At 35.5% G+C, this 22434-nt stretch overlaps 1 protein-coding gene across 7 annotated transcripts in view; it reads right to left on the bottom strand.

Annotated features, from left to right (window-relative positions):
• PRPF40A (pre-mRNA processing factor 40 homolog A) overlaps positions 1–22434 on the bottom strand; it is a 60309-nt gene that overhangs the window by 35560 nt on the left and 2315 nt on the right. For all 7 annotated transcript variants that reach the window (XM_043894016.1, XM_043894014.1, XM_043894017.1 and 4 more), the window contains exons 3-5: positions 10492–10572; positions 9367–9397; positions 7345–7361 (exon numbers count right to left, since the gene is read on the bottom strand). In XM_043894016.1, the coding sequence (XP_043749951.1) occupies positions 7345–7361; positions 9367–9397; positions 10492–10572 (129 nt within the window). The remainder of the gene's footprint in view (positions 1–7344; positions 7362–9366; positions 9398–10491; positions 10573–22434) is intronic.

Below are 22434 nucleotides of genomic sequence, written 5' to 3'. Positions count from 1 at the left end.
AATGTTGAAGCTGAAACTCCAATACTTTGGCCACCTGATACCAAGAGGTGACTCATTTGAAAAGACCCTGATGCTGGGAAAGATTGAAGGCTGGAGAAGAAGGGGACAACAGAGGATGAGATGGTTGGATGGTATCACTGACTCAGTGGACATCAGTTTGAGAAAGCTCTGCAAGTTGGAGACTTCCAGGACAGGGAAGCCTGGTGTGCTGCATTCCATGGGGTCGCAAAGAGTCAGACACGACCAAGTGACTGAACTGAACTGGAAGTAATTTTGAACTAGTTCTTCATGTTTTGGAACAGAAAGTGTGATTACATCAAACTAAAAAGCTTCTGCACAGTAAAGAAAACAGAGTGAAAAAATAATCTTTGCAGTGCAAGAAAATGTTTGCAAACCATATAACTGATACAGGTTAATAGCCACAATACATAAGAAACTCCTACAAATAAATATCAAGAAATTGCAAATAATCCAATTAAAGAATGGGTGAAAAAGGCATACAAATGGCCATAAGGTACATTAGATACTCAACATCACCAATTAGAGAAACACAAATTAAAACCATAATGAGATATCACTTCACACCTGTCAGGATAGCTGTTATCAAAAAACCAAGAAATAACAAACGCTGGCAAGGGTGTGCAGAAATTGGAACCCCAGTATACCGGTGGTGGAAAGTAAGCTGTATAGCCACAATGGAAAATGGTATGGAAGTTTCTTATAAAATTGCACTTAAGCATCATATATAGTAGCTAAGATATGGAAGTAATCTAACTGTCCATGGAATAATTAATGGATAAAGAAGATTTATATAAAATACACATACACACAAAGCAAAGCAATTTAGCCATAAAAATGAAATGAATGAAGTCTTCCACCTGCAACAACATGGATGGACTTTGAAGGCTAAGTGAAATAAGCCAGAGAAAGACGAGTATTATATAATCTCACTTACAAGTAGATTGTAAAAAAACAAAAAACCCAAGCTTACAGAAACAGAGAACAGATTGATGGCTGCCATAGAGGAGGCTGGCTTGGGAGGTGAGAGAAATGGGTGAAGGGGTGAAGAGGGTCAAAATGTACAAACTTTTAGCTATAAAACAAGGAAATCATGGGAGATAAAATACAGCATGGTGAGTATAGTTAGTAATATTGTATTATGTCTTTGAAAGTTGCTTGGAATAAGTCTTAAAATTCCACCTTACAAGAAAAAAAACAATGTTAGTATGTTAACTAAATTTATTTGTAGTAATCATTTTACAATGTATACAAGTACCATACCAAACCACTGCATTTACACCTGAAACTAATATAATGTTTTATGTCAATTATACTTAATGAAAACATACAGCTTTCCCCAATATTTACATGTCTTAGGACATATATCCTAGTGAGCACCTGCTGCTGCTGCTGCTGCTAAGTCACTTCAGTCGTGTCCGACTCTGTGCGACCCCATAGACGGCAGCCCGCCAGGCTCCCCGTCCCTGGGATTCTCCAGGCAAGAATACTGGAGTGGGTTGCCATTTCCTTCTCCAATGCATGAAAGTGAAAAGTGAAAGTGAAGTTGCTCAGTCATGTCCGATTCCTAGCGACCCCATGGACTGCAGCCCACCAGGCCCCTCCGTCCATGGGATTTTCCAGGCAAGAGTACTGGAGTGGGGTGCCATTGCCTGCTCTGAGAGTGAGCACCTATTAGGGAGGGTAAACTGGAGTAAAGATGAAGTGCAAGTCGCTCATTCATTTGCAACACCATGGACTGTGCAGTCAATGGAATTCTCCAGGCCAGAATACTGGAATGGGTAGTCATTCCCTTCTCCAGGGGATCTTCCCAAACCAGGGATCGAACCCAGGTCTCACACTGCAGGCGAATTCTTTACCAGCTGAGCCACCAGGGAAGCCCAAAGATGAAGAACAAACGGAAAAAATATGAAGGAGCCTGCGTCAATCAACAATAAATACCATAGTCTGAAAACTATAAGTAGCTCAAATTTATGTACCAGAAATCTAAAAAGAATAAAAAACAACAAGTTTTCAAATAAACACGTTCTATTTCTGGACAGGAAAAATTAATTGAAAAACATGAAATGTTAGTTCTCTTAAAATGCAAGAATTAAATTTAATTCCAGAGAAAAACACAACTTTGCCTTTTAAGCATCTCTCTGTTTACGTATTTATAGATTATTTTTGGCAGGGACAGGGAAATGTACATGCTAGTATCTGAAAATAGCAAAGGAAATAATGAAAAGAGAAACCATGAACAACTTGTCTTATTAAATATGAAATCTACTCTAAGTTTCCCTGGTGGCTCAGTGGTACACAATCCATCTGCCAAAGTAGGAGACACAGGTTCAATCCTAAGAGTCCCTGGAGATGGAAATGGCAACCAACTCCAATTTTTTTTTAACTTACTTTTTTTTTTTTTAACCTACTTTTAACTGAATGATGATTGCTTTATAGATTGTGTTGGTGCCTGTCAACACTCCATGTTCTTGCCCATGGACAGAGGAGCCTAACAGACTACAGTCCAGGGGTCATCAGTCAGGCATGAGTTGGGTAGACTAAAACAACAATAATCAGGAAAAGGTGTAATATTGAATTAGAAATAGAGTGAAAAAGAAAACCCAGAAACAGATGTCAGAATATGTGAGAGTTTAATATATGACAAAGAAAGCTATTTCAATCACGTGAGAAAAATAAAGGTTTGACACACAACTGAAACAACCAAAATATTAATCATGGTGGTTTCCTCATGGAAAAAGAAACTTAAGGTAATTTACTTTCTTCTGTTAACTTATGTCTGCTTCATTTTCCTCCCAGTGAGCCCACATTTAAATAAGCAAGAAAAACAAGACGCTATCATTAGTCAAAACCAAAAAGACATATAATGAAAAAATACCAAGTGGATATTTTATAACCATTCAACTTTTAGAGCTTTTAAAAAAGATATGTTTAGTATGTTTAAATACAGTTCACAATTAAACATCTTTCCCCCCAAATTTAGCATACCTGCAATTAATTCACAGCTTTCTGAATTTCCTCAACTATATGAGAATGACAACTACCTCTCAGGACTACTGATTTGATTAAATGAGATTACACACACAAACTTTATAGAGCTTTTAGGGAGGAAAAACACCAGAAAACGCTTGGAGGCTAAAGAATAGAGCTATTATCAATAACCATAAAATGGCCATCTTTAAGTGAGGCCTCAGGCTTACATTATTTTTCTAAACACCATGAAATGTATGAGAAGAGCATTCAGAACATTAGCAAAAAGAACTAGAATATTACTATCTTAAAATTAAGTACTGAGGGAGAAAAGAAATGCCGTACAGCAATGTCATTCTCTTCTTTCCTAAGGAAAATCAAGCAACTCTTGTCTTTCTGATTCTGTGTTAAGGAAGATAGAAGCAAAGAAGTATTTTAAACGACTAAATATCAGAAAAAATCTACATCAAATTTACAATAATAGACAAAAGTAGACAAATTTTTGTTTACAAAGGAGTACGTTCTAATGTAATGCTTAATTGAAAATTATCAATTACTGTATACCTGTTTCCATTCTAATTGTGATGGGGAGAATTCAAATGCTGTAAAAATTGATTTATATTTGATTCCTGTATCTCTTATTACCCCTTCATGGATTACAGCCTAGCCATGGCGAAGGGGATTGGGTAACTCAATAAAAGCTCTAAGCCATGCCCTACAGGGTTACCCAAGACTGATAAGTCATAGTGAAGAGTTCTAACAAAACGAGGAACAGCAAATCACTCCAGTATTCTTGCCAGGAGAACCCCACGAATAGTATGAAAAGGCAAAATGATATGATACTGGAAGATGAGCCCCCTATGTCAAGAAGGTGTACAATATGCTACTGGAGAAGAGCAATAAACAGCTCCAGAAAGAATGAAGCAGCTGTGCCAAAGTGAAAAACAGCCCTCAGTTGTGGATGTGTCTGGTGGTGAAAATAAGGTCCGATGCTGTAAAAAAAAAAAATACTCCATAGGAAACAGGAATGTTAGGTTCATGAATCAAGGTAAATTGCAACTGGTCGAACAGGAGATGGCCAATAGTGAGCACTAACATTTTATGAATCAGTGAACCAAAACTGATGGCAATGGCTGAGTTCAATTCAGATGACCACTGTATCTACTACTATGGGCAAGAATCCCATAGAAGAAATGAAGTAGCCCTCATAGTCAACAAAAGAATCAAAATGCAGCATTTGGGTAAAATCTTAATAACAACAGAATCAACTCCATTCATCTCCAAGGCAAACCATTCAATGTCACAGCATGTCTATGTGCCAACCACTAATACCAAAGAAGTTGAAGGTAACTGGTTAATTTAGAACACCTTCTAGAAATACTGTTAAAAAGAAAAAGTAGTTTTCATCATAGGGGGTTGGAAAGCAAAAGTAAAAAGTCAAGAGATACTCAGAATAACAGGCAAGTGTGGACTCGGAGTACAAAATGAAGCAGGGCAAAGGCTAACCAGAGTTTTGTCAAGAGAACACGCTGGTCATAGCCAACATTTCAACAACCCAAGAAATAACTCTATACATGAACACTATCAGACGGCCAATACCAAAATCAGAGTGATTATATTATTTGTAGTCCAAGATGGAGAAGCTCTACACAGTCAGCAAAAACAAGACCTGGAGCTGACTATGGCTCAGATCATGAGCTCCTTATTGCAAAATTCAGGCTTACATGGAAGAAAGTAGGGAAAACCACTAGACCATTCAGATATGAGCTAAATCAAATTCCTTATGATTATACAGGGAAGTGACAAATAGTTAATGGGTTAGATCTCACAGACAAGAGTGCCTAGAGAACTATGGATGGAGGTGTAACACTGTATAGGATGCAGTGATCAAAACCATACCCAAGAAAAAGAAATGCAAGAAGGCAAAGTGGTTATCTGAGGAAGCTTTACAAATAGCTGAGGGAAGAAGAGAAGTAAAAGGCAAGGGAGAAAGGTACAGGTATGCCAAACTGAGCACAGAGTTCCAGAGAACAGCAAGGAGAGATAAGAAGGCCTTCTTAGATGGGCACGATGAAGGACAGAAATGATTAAGGACCTAACAGAAGCAGAAGAGATTAAAAGGAGGCAACAACACACAGAAAAACTATACATATATATAAAAGGTCTTATTGACCCAGATAACTATGATGATTTAAAAAAAATCTAGATGATCTAGGTGGTCACTCACCTAGAGCCAGATATCCTGGAGTGTGAAATCAAGTGGGCTTTAAGACACATTACTACAACAAAGCTGGTGGAGGTGACAGAATTCCAACTGAGTTATTTAAAATCCTAAAAGATGATGCTGTTCAAGTACCACACTCAATATGCGGGCAAATTTGGAAAACTCAGCAGTGACCACAGTTCTGGAAAAGGTCAATTTTCATTCCAATCCCAAATAAAGACAACACCAAAGAATATTCAGACCAACGAACAATTGCACTCATTTCACATGCCCGCAAGGTAATGCTTAAACCCCTTCAAGCTAAGCATCAGCAGTACATGAACCGAGTATCTCCAGATGTACAAGCTGGGTTTAAAAAAGGCAGAGGAACCACAGATCAAATTGTGAAGGTTCACTGGTCATGAAGAAAGCAAAGAAATTCTGGAAAAATATCTACTTCTGTTTCATGTGCTACTCGTGCTAAGTTGCTTCAGTCATGTCCGACTCTTTGCGACCCCATGGACGGTAACCTATCAGACTCCTCTGTCCGTGAGATTCTCCAGGCACGCATACTGGAGTGGGTTGCCATTTCCTTCTCCAACTTTTGTTTCACTGACTTAGACTGCGGGGACCACAACAAACTGTGGAAAATTCTTAAAAGAGATGGGAATAGAGACCACCTTACCTGTCCCCTGAGAACCTATATGTAGGTCAGGAAGCAACAGTCAGACATGGAACAATGAACTGGTTCCAAATTGGGAAAGGACAACAAGGCTGTATATTGTCACCCTGCTTATTTAACTTATATGCAGAGTAAGTACATCATGCGAAATGCCAGACTGGATGAATCTCAAGCTAGAATCAAGATTGCTGGGAGTAATACCAACAACCTCAGATACGCAGATGATTCCACTCTTAACGGCAGAATGTGAAGAGGAACTAAAGAGCCTCTTGACAAAAGTGAAAGAGGAGAGTGAAAAAGCTGGCTTAAAACTCAACATTCAAAAAACTAAGATCATGGCATCTGGTTCCATCACTTCATGGCCAACAGAAAGGGAAAAAGTGGGAACAGTGACAGACTACTTTCTTGGGCTTCAAAATCACTGCACCTGGTGACTGCAGTCATGAAATTAAGACGCTTGGTTCCTTGGAAGGAAAGCTATGACAAACCTAGACAGTGTATTAAAAAGCAGACATCACTTTGCCAACAAAGGTCGGCAGAGTCACAGCTATGGTGTTTCCAGTAGTCATGTACAGATGTTAGACTTGGATCATTAAGAAGGCTGAGCCTGAAGAATTGATGCTTTCAAATTGTGGTGCTGGAGAAGATTCTTGAGAATCCCTTAGACTGCAAGGAGTTCTAGCTAGTCACTTCTAAAGGAAATCAATCCTGCATATTCATTGGAAGGAGTGATGCTGAAGCTTAAGCTCCAATACTTTGGCCACCTGATGCGAACAGCCAATTGACTGGAAAGGACCCTGATGCTAGGAAAGATTGAGGACAAAAGGAGAAGGGGACAACAGAGGATGAGATGGTCAGACAGCATCATTGATTCAGTGGACATGAATTTGAGTAAACTCTGAGAGATAGTGGAGGACAGTGGAACCTGACGAGCTGCAGTCCATGGGGTTGCAAAGAGCTGAACACAATTTACTGACTGAACAACAACAGTCTCTCATTAAGTCCCAGGAAAATTATTTTTTAGAATAAATCATTCAAATAATTTTTCAGCCTTTGCCACAGAAAAGAAAGGAAAAGGGTTCAACTGAGTAGATGATCTCTAAAACAGAATAAGGTTAGTCTTTCCTGGTGGTCCAGTGGTTAAGAATCTGCCTGCCAGTGCAGGGGACATAGCTTTGATCCCTGATCAGGGAAAATTCCACACACCTTGGGACAACTAAGCTGGTGCATCTCAACTACTGAGTCAGTGCTATACCACCCATGCTTTGTAACAAGAGAAGCCACCACAACAAGCAGCCCATGGACCACAACTAGAGAGTAGCCCTCACACGCCACAAGCAGAAAAAGTACATGCACAACAAAGATGACTCAGCACAGCCAAAAGTAAATAATAAATAACATTTAAAATACAAAGAATCAATGTAGCAGGTAAACAATTATAAGGAAATAAATATATTCCAATGGTACTTACTGCGCCAGAAGTTGTACCTAAAAAAAAATTGGGGGAAGAGTATTACAATATGATAAATCATGCTGTCCTTGAGTTAACAGCTTTAAAACATTTATTCATACTACTTTTTCTCCTCATGCCATCACACTAAGTATCCTAAGACTGTCCCATATGACTTATGTGCTTGCTCTCTTTCCCACAAAAACATCCATAGTGCAAAGCACTTTCAGAATTAAGTTGGCACTTTGAACTTTCAATCTACAAACTCACTTGACAGCCGTTAGAGAAGCTAACAGCTTGCCTCTTGTTTCTCCTCTTTCTATCATTACAGCTGTCCCATCTTGACTAATTCCTGTTTCTTTGCTATACTGCTGATAGTAATGAATGTGTATAGTAATGTATAGTAATGAGTGTTTCAGACCTCTGATTCTATTCTTTAAAGTGAAAGCCACTCAGTCGTGTCTGATTCTTTGCGACTCCATGGACTGTAGCCTGCCAGACTCCTCTGTCCATGGAATTCTCTAGGCCAGAATACTGGAGTGGGTAGCTGTTTCCTTCTCCAGGGTATCTTCCCAACCCAGGGATCAAACCCAGGTCTCCTGCATTGCAGGCAGATCCTTTACTGCCTGAGCCACCAGGGAAGCCCTCTATGCTTTAGGTTTATGACAATTTCAATTATCTAGGTTCCAAAACATATGCTGTATAATACAGGATCCTTTGGCCATCACATATCCCTGTTTAAATTAGATTAAGTAAAATTTTAACGCTCAGTTCCTCCTGTGCACTAGCCACATTTCAATACTCAATAATTACATGTGGCTATATATGACACTACAGATTACAGAACTCCTTCCTTGCAGAAAGTTCTATTAGATGGTACTATCTTAAACTACTACCAAAGCCCTCTTAAGACATAAAAGGAAATCCACATTAGTTACAAAGTTCATACAAATAATCTTTAACTTTAGAAACAAGTAGCTTAAAATTATATGTAAAACAATGACTGTAAAAAGAAAACAAAACTAAGTACATAGATACTAAACAGCAATCAAAAGCAGCTAGTATGAAATATCAGTAAGAGAGCCAGAGCATTTAAAAACTAAAAAGAAAATGTTAAGGTAATTTTCCAGGATTATTTAGGGTAATAGTAACCAGCTCGATACCTAAATAGACCTAAAATACTATTCTAAAGTATATCAGAATATCGTGACAGCTTAAATGATGAAATCCATGAAACATCTTAAAAAGATCAACTATGACCCATATAAACCCACATACTACTGCATTTTAAACATGTTTCAACTGATAATGTTTAGAAGAAAAAATGTTTTGGCAGAATCATGGGACAAAGTACACCATCTAGATTACATGGAACATTACTTCTGTATAATTGAAGCATTATTATTATACATTAAAGTCATACTAGTTATTTATAACACTTATAGGTAACCTGCTGGAAAAAAAAAATATGCATTATCAGAGGACTTACAAACTACATAGACCAAGCAGGTACCAAAAAAATGACTGAAGTAGTCCAGAAGGCTGAGAGTGCATAATTGATATCTGAACTATGGAGTCCCTATCCCATTCCACAAGGTTTGCTGAATATAAATATGGACTCAACCAGAATTTTTAATTCAAATATTCTTTGAGTATCTACTGTACTGAGAAGGACCACTGTAAATATTAAAAGTACAGATCATCCAACTTTAAAATAAATTCAATCTTTGTGTCAAATGATAAATTCAACTTTATATAAGCCTGCAGATTTTAATGTTAGCAACTAATTATAAAATTTAAAAACATTGTCTGGGCCAAAGTATATCCTGTAGACCAAATCTGGTCCCAGAATTCCATACCTAAAATTATGACAATTTCTTATGGATTTAATTATGAACGCTATAAAAAAAAACAAAAAACAAAACAAAAACAAAAACTGGGAGCTGATTATAATGCCCAAGAGACACTGTTTTATTCCTCATTCGAGAACGGTTGTGAGTGTCTATATTAAGTCTAGTGTATCACCATAAATGGTATACATACCTGCTGCTACATCCATATTATTTACTCCTGGCTGTAAGAATAAAAACTGAAATTAGTAACATTTACTTTGCACAAGCTATATTTTATATACAATCCTCATAAAGCATAGTCAATCAACCCCTTCTCTGTATTAATTCTCTAGTCACTGACTCAAAAATTTTGGTTAAGTTTTAGTGATCCTGGTTCCCTAAGCTTGCTATAAATTGTTAAAAACAAAACAGTAACCTACAGCTACTGAAGCACTTTAAATGTTTTATTTATATGATCATAAGTTATATATAAAAGATCCATAATTCTTAAGATCCAAAAAGCCGAAAACCTTTTAAGTTTGGCATCAAAACTCATCACAGTGGTCAAAGCTATCCTGAGTAACAGTAATTCTTTAGTCTTATTTATCCCACATCAGAATAAACATCTCTATGTTCTGCTTTAGAAATATGTGTTAGAAATTAAAGGGCACTGGCCAAGACCCCGTGGGAAATTTTTACATAATTATTACATACTATATGCAGTGTACTACTTTGTAATATTAAAAACAAACTTTGAAATGTATCTGCACCTAGGGGTTTTGGAGAAGTCACCGCAAACCTACTATCCTAGTGAAGTATGCCACATCTGTTCATTAAAACCAACCAATAAGTAAGTCACACTAATTTTAATATCATAATGATTTCTATATTGCTATACTATCTAATACAGTCTAATAGGGTGATAAGATTATTCAAGAATTTTCTAAGTAATGTGCCATAGCTGAAGTCTCATGAATTGTGGATTTCAAATGAAATCTGATTTCTAAATTTAGGATCCAGTATTAAATCACATCACATCAACTTTTAATCAGCACTCAGTACAGCATATGTCTACTGTTTAAGATTAGAATGCTACTAGGGCAATTAAATGCTTCTAGCTAACAAATCATGCTTTTCAGAATTCTAGACTTGCTTAATGTAGAATAACTAAGGATGTATATTTATTATAAATAACTTAAAAAGTCCTTGTAATTTCCATCTTATAGTACTCAGGAGGCTCTTAAATGACTAACACGAATGCCTGCAAAATATATATGCTGTTTCATACACAAAAGAAATCAAAACATCACACAAAAAGTTATTTTCAAAAGATTACCGGTAAGGCAGGCTGCATGGAAGCCTGAGACATATGAGACATCATCATTCCAGGCATTACTGAAGACATCATTCCAGGCATCTAGAACAAAAGTAAAAAAAAATTACTATGTAAAACCAAAGCACCTAATAAGATTTCAAGAATCTGGTTATTAAAGCAACTGTGTACAATTTAAGATTAAAACCCAATGAATACTATACTAGATGAACAGCATGCTTAGTAAGTGCTTGTTGAATGAATGAAGTTATTTTATTAACGATCTATTTATGTGTGTGTTATCATAATTACTTTAACAAGTACATTTTAAAGTTGAGATTATGTGGTATTTGTAACCTAAAATTTAAGAATATTCATTTCCTTTTAACTCAAAACCAACGTTTTTTACCCTTCTTTGGAGCAAGGTAAGAATTTTTTTTCAGTGTTTCTCACCTTTGTTTTTTAATATCTGTATTAAATAATTTTTATATTCATCTGGTCTTTTTAAAACCTCTAAGTCAAAGGTGCTTGTAACTTGTGGACATTAAACAAATACATAAGCAATAGACTTTTCAAACTCAAATCTATGCTCAAATCTATAAAGAAAAACTTAAAGCACATATACATATGCATATCTGAAAAAAGAAAGTATTAGCTTGATAGCTTAATCTCATCTACCAATGACTGTCATCCAAACCTATGAATAAATCTTCACTACTATGAATAAAAATCACAAAAACTGACACAAATTTCCAAAGGATTTGTCATATATTTAGTACAATCTCACATCGTAATTTTAATATGAACAAATGTAAGGAAAACATGAAGAGAGATAAAATTATATAAAACAATCACAGGTACTGGAACAAGGTAACCAGTTATTCAGCAGTTTCAAATTAAATGAGCAATCTAAAAAATAGGAACAACAAAAAAGCAGCACATTGGTCCACAGGAACATATAAAGCCTACTGAAAGTAGAGGAGAACACTCAAACACTGATGTTTATTACTTGTGAAAGTCAGTCAACTCATGATGCAAAACCAGGCTAAGTATCATTAAAATGAAGTTGTATGGTATTTATGGATGAAAAAAATTAACAAAAAAAGCCTTTTATTCTTCAAAACATTCAATAAATTGTTTAAACATCACTAAACAAGAACTTGACAGAAAACATGTGACTAGAATTTGAAATATAGGTCAAATAATGTTTTCTTTTTTAAAGTACAGAATTTCAAAACAAATTATTGACGAGCCTCTACAACCCCATGACTAACAGAATTAGGCTTTTTCTCCTTCTTCCTTCAACAGATAGATCCTCACAATTAATTCTGCTTTAGGCTAACAGCAAAGTATGTTTGAATTCTTAAAAAACTAAGTAACAAATTATGAGGGGAAGCATAGTGGGGAACAGAGAGAAATGGCCTGCTATTAAAATGGTCTGTATATAAAATCAAAAGCTAGTAACACATCCCCAAACTAGGATTCTAAGCCAAACAGAGAAACCAAAGTCTTTCCTCATAAGAATTAAAGACACTGAAGGGAAAAGATAAACTGGGAATATGAGATGAACAGATGCACACTATCATATACAAAATGAACAGCAAGGACTTACTGTACAGTCCAGAGAACTATATTCAACATCTTGTAATAAACTATAATGAAAAATTTAAAAAAAGAATATACATGTATATATACACGTATAACCAAATCACTGCACTGTACACCTGAACTAACACAATATTGCAAATCAACTAGACTTCAATTAAAAGAAAAATAAATTCCACATTAATACCAAAATTGTGGCCACGAAGACTTTTGTGGCAACATGTAAAATGCTTATGACTGGGAAAAAGTGATAATCAAAATAGTGCATACACTATGATTAAAATTTTGAAACACAGATATATATACCATAAAATCTGGAATAAAATTTACCAGAAATGATAATATGGGTTATTTATTTCTCATTCTACTTTTCAAACCTTCTGGAATGATGTCTTTAAAACTAAACAACCAAACTGAAAGAATTCTGTCCTAATTTTACTTCTTAAAAAAAGGATTAAAGACATTTTAAAAGTGGGGTAAAATCTCCATCATGCAATAGAATATTTCCACATGACAGAAGTACAAACGACTGTGCAGATAAATTAAATTGCAAACTGAAATACTCTACTTCAGTAAGACACCGTGATCAAAGCCCATCTTAAAACAAAGCACAAAAGGGCTTACATATAACAAAAATTTTACTAGACCAGGTCAATGAGATAGCAAAGAATATCTGAAGAGAATTTGACAGAGTTCTCTCAATTGTTCTTCTTCCCACACTTCAGATTTTAAAACATCTCAAAAATTTGCCTTTATAGATTAGTACTCGTGCTACTGGTTACATGATGAAATTTAATGTCAAATAAAAAGTTAAATTCTCCCTCTGAATCTCTGTATATTTTGAAGGGTAGCAACCAGTTAAAAGGTTGTTCATCCTAACAAACACTGGTAAGATTCTTAAATTATGTACAACTGACTATCAGGCAAGAACACTGGACTGGGTTGCCATTTCATTCTCCAGGGAATCTCCCCTGACTCTGGCATCCAACTTGCATCTCTCCTGCATTGGCAGGCGGGTTCTTTATCACTAGCACCACCTGAGAAGCCCTCTAAAAGTAAACAGATCTTTAGTTTAATTCTAAAGCTAAACTGTTACATTATTAACATGAAACCAAGGGACAAAAACATAAATATGCAAAGTACTGTTTCTCATGAAAAACTATTACAAGAATCTGATAAAATTAAGAGCTCCTACAGAGACTTGCACATCATAGAAAAGCTTGTTTCTCAAAGTCTGAAAAATCTATTTTGCAGAACTGCTACGATTTCCACTTTGCATTAATTCTAGGATACACCTAATATGGAGATGCATGTGTCAACCTGCCTGACTGAAGCTGAATTCCTTTGGAGGATTTGTGTTGACTGATGCCAGTCACTTGGCAGCATCATCAATCTGAGACCATTACATTTTTCTAAGTTACTTATTTGTTTTAACACCACAATGGTAATGGGAATCTAGGCTGCAAGCTTATGACAGAACTGGCTTGTGGTTTAAATCCTCAGAAGTGACTTTTTTGCCTTACGGCAACCCACTCCAGTACTCTTGCCTAGAAAATCCCATGGACGGAGGAGCCTGGTGCAGGCTACTGTCCATGGGGTCACAAAGAGTTGGACACGACTGAGCGATTTCACTTCACTTTTGCCCAATTAGCAAAGTCGAGACATTTGAGTTGCTTTGCTGTCCCTTTTTACATGGCAGATTATCTCTTGCTTCACAGGCAGGGAACAGCCCTTTGGCATCCCAACTGTATCCACAGACTTCTCATTTAAGTTTGTTTTCTCTCACTCAGGGCATGTAATATTCTGTTGGCCAAAGAGTTTGGATTTTTCCAAAAATCCAAACAAACTCTTTGGCCAATACAATATAATGGAATTTCTCATCAATAATGAGATCTTAAGTTCAACAAAGACAGGATATTCATTCAAAATGGTTAAAGGGAACAATTCTTGCACAGTTGCTACAATAATGCCACAACAAATTCCATAAGCCAGATCCTCTTAAAGCTTCGAAGTGGTAGCTTACACTAAGCTTGCTGAGAAGCACACTAAAAAATTACAAATGACCCTGTAGAGCTTCACAAATTTCTACTTAAGCTACTTTAGCAAATATATTAAGTGCTATAATTAAGAATTTTTAGTTGTTAGGAGACAAAGAAAGAATGAGAAGGGTGAAAGGCATACTTGAGATATAAACTAAATTGCCTAAAATATTAAGCATCTAAATATAATGGACACTTCGGCACCTTTAAAAAAATAACTCATACACAACTTGATATGCTTTTTCAAAGTAGGCAGGCAATGATTTGAGTGATATATTTCTCTTTTTTTAATGATAAAAGTTAAATCAAGAAAATCTCTTGAAAATTCTAAGAATCATCCATTTGCAGAAAGTAAAAAAAATGAGTAAAAACTAGGGAGCACCACACAATCCACTCAGTCATTCTTAGCATCCTAGTTTAGAAAATTTCTCATGTTAGACAAAAACAAGCATGATTCATTGATCACTCTAGGTATTTTAATTTTAAAAAAATTTCAGTAATAAAAGCAGTCCTGTTAATGCTACAGCAAATTAGTTACACAAAATGTAAATTAGCCCAATTTTATTATGATATGAAAACAAAAGTGCACATCTTCACGTTGGCACCTCAAAATTTCTTTTCTTCATAATTATTTCCTGAAGTTTCTCCTGTTGGAAAGAAATCACATAACCTAACTTATTTTTTGTCTAAATATTAACTCTTGAATTTGGCTGACTTTTAAAAGACCACTCTCGCTCCCCTTGTAGCTGGAAACTGGTAAGTTTGAGTCTCGCCTTTACATTTGGTTCCTTTTAAATGTGCTAAAGTTAATTCCACAACACACTCTACAGAGCCTAGTAAGTATAGTATTTAAAGACAACTATTTCCTATACCACTAACTTACCTTATATATAAATATATGAATGCAAAATATTAAGTTTTGAATAAATGTGAAAACTACATCTTTGAATGTAACTAAATGTTCATTCAATTGGAAATAAATAGAAACACCTGTTTAAAGCATATTCTTAACAACCCAAAATAAGTGGCTGCATTCTGGGACAATCATTTACTTCCTCTTCATCTACAGTTACAAATAAACTCCAGACATCTGTCACTTTCTGATACAACATTTAAACAAAAAAATAGATAATATTTGCAAAACCACTTCCACATGGAGTAAAACCTTCCATTTAATAAGTCAACCTCCAGTAGTCATTATTAGTTTGCTAAATTCTTTTAACCTGGAGACTTTAGAATCACTGAAGTAAAACATTATTCCTTCAAATTCTAAGGTGTAATGTAATGGCATAATCTCATACAGAAATACAAGGAAGCAGCCTAGTACAGCTATTAAGTATACTCTGGAATCAGACTGCCAGAATTCCTACCCTAGTTGTGTGACCCTGGGCAACTTTCCTTAACCCTCAATTTCCTCACCCACACACAATACGAGGAAATACTCATCTGATAGGATTGTTGTAGGAATTAAAGGGAATAACACATGAATACACACAAGCACTTAAAGCAGCACTCAATAAATGAAAGTTGTTTTATTACAACTGCTCTCCAACTCATATAAAGTATCCCTCATGTTGCCCCTTCTTTAGTCTATTCCCTAGCTATCTGTTAGATAGAACTTCAGTTCTTTAAAGACATCTAGTAAATACTGTAAAACCATCACTTTCAGTAGGAATCAAAACAAGTAACAAGAGGTCAATCCTAGATTAAGGGTCACATTTAGTGCTAGCTCCTCAGTGTCACTTTACAAGTCACTCAACTCTCCAAGCCTTATTATTCCTCTCTAAAATCTAGCCAATCCACTTTTGAATCTGGTTGGATCAAATTCAATAGGGCATATGAATCAGTTATATACAAACATGGTGATAAAAATTATGATTTTAACACAGATTAGGTATCAGTTCTACTTCCTGAAACCTTACAAAACTATACGAAAAAAGAGCAAGTAAGGAGTTTAAAATATTTAGTTCACTGTCTCTTGTCAAACCCAAAACTTCTTAAATGAAGGTATGGAAAATATATGTGACACGAAAACTTAGAGAGGACCTGAATAAAAATGAACTTTTAATTTTTAAAAAGCTCTAAACATACTGGGGACACACACAAATTGTGGTGTTTCATGTCACATGCAATTAAAGATTTTATAAAACTTACTCTAAAAAGTCAACTAAGCCTCTTTCTGGATTCAAGTCCTCTAGGACAAAAGCAAAGAGGGACATAAGACTATTACTACCCTAAATGCTTTAAACTAGACTTACTATTGTATCTAGCTAAATCACTAGATATTTGTCTACATGAAACTTAATTACACAGATATAGCAGAGACTCAAAACACCTGCAGTAGACAACATTATGATTAGTGCTTGCATCTGCAGAAGGAAAGAGTGACTGTCTACTTTATTTAATAAAAATATGATAAAAAATATGCAATCATCTTAAAATCATCATTCTGAGCATTAGTAACTTTCTTGATACCTGAGGACCAAATAAAGTATACCAAGTCCATGTTTTCAAACAGAAACTTAATGCTCATTCGTTAATCAAAATTCAGGAAGTCTTAGCCCAAACAGATCAGGAGCTAATTATGAAAATTGTTTTAAAAATAAGTCTAAGATAAATGAGATGAAAATTTTGTTAAAAAAAAAAAAAAAAGCCTAAGACAAAGCAAACTACATTTCAACTCAGTTCTCACTTGCTGACATGTTTAGTCCTTTAAGAGATTTGGCAAACAGCAACTCGCAGATTTGGAGAATATTCATATTTTCACTTTGAGAGCAGTGGATCACTAATTAAGAAAGAAGCAGATTTTCTCTCAAGCCCAACATGCAAAAATATTTAGTGACCACCAACTACAATGAACCTTTCTTAGTAAGTAGAAGAAACATCATTACTTGACTAGGGAGAAAAAAGCAAATATAAAAGTCATTTTCACTAAATATCCAAGTATCTACAACTATCATGACAATCCAATCAGCAGGTGAAAGATGAGAAAACCGAGTTTGGCCAGGCATCTGAGTAATTCCTTAAGTTCCCTGAGTGCAGGGTACACAAACAGTGTTCGTCTTTGTACTGATGCATAGTCAAGAAGAGGCTTAACGCCTACTGACTAAAATGGATAGTCTACTGGTTAAATTGACAACAGAAACGTGAAGATATGGAAATAGGAAATAAGAATGCAAGACCAACGACAACTTTACGGGACACTGTATATCCACAGATTCCTACTTATAAACCTTTACAACTTAGGCCAATTATTTCTACAAAAACTCTAGTACACTAGTACATAGCTGTGTGTATATATATAGGTGCCAAATCTATATCTATTGATATACTACTTCATAATGACCAGAAGTTATGCCATCAAAATTTCTAATAAATCCAATTAAAAACCAACGAGTTAGCCTGTTACAATCTATTCTTTCCTTTTTCCTTTACTTTGGATTGTGCCTCGTGGCATGCAGGATCTCAGTTCCTCCACCAGCGGTGGAACCTGTGCCCCTACCCCTGCAGTGGAAGCACACACTTAACTACTGGACCAGCAGGGAAGTCCTTTTATTCACTTTCCTTTTTTGATCCCACCATTAATGAATACATTTGTTGCACTTTACAAGCTGTTACATTTATGTGTGTTAATACTTACTAATTTCAATGTTGCTCTGGGCTTCCTTGGGAGCTCAGAGGATAAAGAGTCCACCTGCAATGCATGAGACCTGGGTTCAATCCCTGGGTTGGGAAGATCCCCTGGAGAAGGGAATGGTAACCCACTCCAGTATTCTTGCCTGGAGAACTCCAAGGACAGAGCAGCCAGGCAGGCTACAGTCCATGGGGTCACAGAGATTCAGACACGACTGAGCGACTAACACACACACACACGTTTATGTGTGTTAATATGCCCTTTTCTCCTAAAAAGCAGACTAAATGGATAAATGTTCCCAATCCATTTCTCACAAAATGTTAAATTTCAGGCAATGTTAATTCTATGCAATGTGATAGACAAAGCAAAATAAACAGACAAGGGGGGCAGTAATGGAAACTGCAGAAGTGGTGGAGGGAAAGATGGCCAAATAAAACTGAAAATACTAGGTAAAAAGTTTTAAAAGGCTTCAGCAAAACTTGACATCTTTAGAAAATACTGCACCCTGTGAATCTCAGGGCAGGTACCCCAGGGGCTAAGGGGTATAGTTCATTCTTCCAAAATGACACAGTCTCCTTAACATCTCACCAAGTAATCCCCATATACTTAGAAATACTACTCTAGCTGAAGTTTTTGAATAAATTCATACTTAAATAAGTTGCCATGTAAAGATAATGAAACTAAAACCTATCAAAATCTCACTGTATTCACAGGCCAAAAGTTATATCAACACGTTAGATATGGGTCAATCTATTTTTTAAAATGTACTCACCTGGGTAATATAAATGCATAAAGAAAGTTACCCAGATTCAACAATCTGTAAGTAGACAACCTAAAAAAAAAATCTTTTTGTCACTGGCTAACGTCCAATTACACGGGAAGGACTTTGTGAACACCCAAAAATGACGATAACTTAAAAGCAACAACAAATCAACTTATAACATTAGTCATAGTCAGATCAATCTAAGATAACAATATACTGGTTCTGGAAGGCCTATATTTCAAATCATTTCTCCCTAGGGTATGGAAAAATATGTGGCAAAACTTAAAAGAGATGATCACCAATGAAGTCATACAGACAGAAATACACTTGCCTGTAATTTAAAGTAAATGGAAGTAACTTCTTTAATTTTATTCACCAAACAAATATTACTTACGTATTTCATCTTATTTCTCTTCCATTTTTGTCAAATGAAAAATCAATTGTAAAGGCAGACTCTAAAAATAAGTGGTAGCAATGTAAAGTCATAAGTAACTACTGAAAACAGTTACATGTAACTGACTGATCTCCTGGCTTATATTGTAGGAAAGAGTATCTGTGTTTGTTTCATTCATTCAACAAGTAATTTACTGAGCACCCATGATGTGCCAAGAACTGTGCTCAGCACTACAGATTTCTTAAAAGTTCAGATCACAGCCTCTGCCCTCTAAGAGCTTACAATCTATTACTCATTGAAAAGACAAAGCAAGTAAAACCATAATAAAACAAGGCTAGAATAAGTGAAACAGTAAGAGTTATGGGCAGATTACATAGGATTTTATTTTGATAATCTGAAGGGAGATGTATGCTGGGCAAATTTATTGCTGAGAACCTCTTGGAGAAGACAGGACTTGAAATGGCAGAATTTAGGTAAATAAAGTAAAGTTCACAGTGGTAATGAGCGGGTGGGGGCAGAAGAGCAAGAAAAACACAAGCTTGGTCGTGAAATAATATAATCACTCAAAATACCATGAGAAGACCAGTCCGAATTCATATTAGGGAATGCAAAGGCATGCAGCTCAGAATCATGCTTTGAATTATACACCAAGAGATCACTGAAAGTTAAGTTGTAGAAAGTAGATGTTAAGCTATAGGCACAGGAAAACACTGAAAGTTCTAGGGCAAGAAAATAACTCACTGAAATCTAAAAAGTTTTTGAGGGGACAAGCTTGAAGCAAGAAAACTAGCTAAAAAGTTGTAACGATATCCAAGGCATGATGCAGCTCAGATAGCAACAGGAACAGAAATAAGGTCAATAAAAACCTGCCTTATTCAATATGAGAATAAGAAAATCCAACTTAAAGAGGAATTACTCATTTATCAATTTAACTAACAAAAGCAAAAAGAAAAAATACTGAATAACTAGAATTAGGGAGGCATTACTAAAAGAATTTCTTATTTTCTTATATATCAACCCATAAAATCTTATATATATCATCTATCCTTATCAAATGATTTAAATTGAATCATAGGCTGTTAGAGCTGAAAGGGACCTTAATTCTTTTATTCTACTCTTCTCATTAAAAGAAGAGAAAAATTAAGAATTAAAGAGAGGGGAAAAAAGATGGGGAGGAAGACTCTCTTGGGCTTAACTGAAGAAAAAAAATCACCTGTATAAGGACAGTTTGTTGTAGAAAAGACAACAGAAGAGTAAGATGTGAAAATATTTTAAAGCAAAACATTATTTACAATACACATAGAGAAAGAAGACAGCTTCATACATATCTTAATACAATCTCTTACTGGAAATAACATTTATACAACTTGTAAGGTCCCTTCCAACTGTAAGATCCTATAATTCTATAAAAGTAGAAGCAAAACTTTCCCATCGGAAGCTACTGTACAATAAGAAAGGTAAATTTAACTTACAGGATAAACTTCAAAGAGTATTATTAAGCCCTATTTGATAATTTCCAAATGCTTATTACTACTAACAGATTGAGTCTGAATTCTAAAAAGGGCATTATAGGTTATCTTCTGAATTAAAACAAATGAAAACATACTACTCCTTTAATCATTTGCTCTAATTTCAAAAAATACAAACTCTGGCTAACGTAGACTGTTATGTTCAGTCTGCATATTATTTTACAAACAAATTTTAAAATTTCATGTCACGTTCAATAGCATTCCAAATACCATAATCATTTAGCAAGTAAGACTGCCACCAATTATAGTCCTCAGCTGGCCCCAGAATGAGATCTTAATGTGAACTAGACAATATACATGAAGGTTCCATAACCTTCAGTTGCCAAGTCTAAAGAATCTGTGAATTAACTTTTTAAAATTGGATGGCAGAACCCTATCAACTTTGTGTCACTGCAGCCAACTATATAGGCACCCTGCTTCTTATTATCTTCTGACCACTTACTGCTCACTAACACTTCTGAGGTTGGGTAGAAAGACGACACGATGCAGAAAGAAAGATCAAGTTTGAGAATTATCAACTTATTTTAAGGTAGTTTTTTACAGGGCTTTAAATTAGATTCCTGGATACATGATTATATTATTCATGCCCTCTCAGTCTGCTATAACACCTAAAAAAAGCATTTGTTTTACCATGATCTGGGCTCCATATTTGTTAGATACCAAGAGGGAAAAAAGGGAATAACCTAATTTAAGGGGGGGAAAAAAAGGGATTCTCTTCATTTCCTCAAAGCTGGACTCTTAAGTCATTCAATCATTATCCTAAAAGGAGCCAACAGAGACAGACAGACTTTTACACATCTAAATAGTCAGGGTAAGCATAAAGGCACAAAAGCTTAAAGGGCATTCCTGGTCTAGGAAAAATGTAGGAGAAAACCACAAGGTAAAAGTATCTGAATGGATGTGTACCAAGTAGCAAACAACCTTACTAGGAAGACGGTCACTATAAAGTCAAGAGAAAGGGCCAGAAAGCAAACTGTGACCAGCTTATGTCAATGAGGTACATGAATACTTAAAAAATAAAATAATATCTGCATGTTACTCGAAATGACTAGCTGGTATCTTGGTTTTGGTAGTGCAATAGCACCAATATAGCAAGGGTAAGCAGGTCAATCCCTTGCAAAACTTACCTTGATTGGCCCAATGGAAACAGAAGGCCCCAGAAAAGAGAGAAGCATCTGGCAGTAGCAAATTGTTTTATTTTATCTTTCTGTGGAAAGAAACTAATTTTAAATAAGAACCAGAGCATTTAAAGAATAAATATTTTTTTAAAGCTCATTATCTAGTTAGAGCAGCTCTACTAAGAAAACAAGAAGAGCTCCTTGCTGTTTAGAGATGGAATGAAACAGAAGAGGAATCAGAGTTGTTTCTCCATCACCTAGGGAGTTTTAAAACTTGTGTTATCCTAAAGTAACATAAATAGTTCTTTTATTTAAAGAACTCCTACAAGTAGAATCTTTTGGGCCTGGTGCCTTTGAATAAAGACTTTTATACAAAATTAAGGGCTATATTTCAAATAAAAAAGAGGATAAACCACTTGACATTAAGCCCTTCTACTCGAGTTTAAAAAAAAAAAGACACAGAGTGAGCTCCTTTCTCCACTGCAATTTCACCAATAACTCAAACCATCAAGGTTTAAATGATTATCAAAGCAAATGATGCCCCCAACTGGCAGAAAGCTCATACCTAATTGACTGGCTTTCCAAAATATTATCCTAAACAGTTGATGATTTATCCAGATACTAAATGGAAAGAACCCAGCCACCAAAGGATATGTGTATTACAGAACCTAACAGGGGGCATAAAATTATTTACGGTAACCAAACCTGTTACCTTTCTTCACTGTTTTTCTAGGAATTCAGTTTTACTGAATTCATTGAGTCAGCATTAAAACCTTTTGGTCCAAATCACTCCCACAAAATGTCTGTTTACAATTTATGCTGGAGATGGAAGGGATAGCTAGCTCAAAAGCAGGAGTGCAGAAGCAATAAGCATTTAAGAAAACA

This window comes from Cervus elaphus, chromosome 33 (genome assembly GCF_910594005.1).
Source record: "Cervus elaphus chromosome 33, mCerEla1.1, whole genome shotgun sequence".
In the NCBI taxonomy this organism is placed as follows: Eukaryota; Metazoa; Chordata; class Mammalia; order Artiodactyla; family Cervidae; genus Cervus; species Cervus elaphus.
Note: the sequence above shows the minus strand (reverse complement) of the source record. Positions and strands in the feature narration are given on the sequence as shown.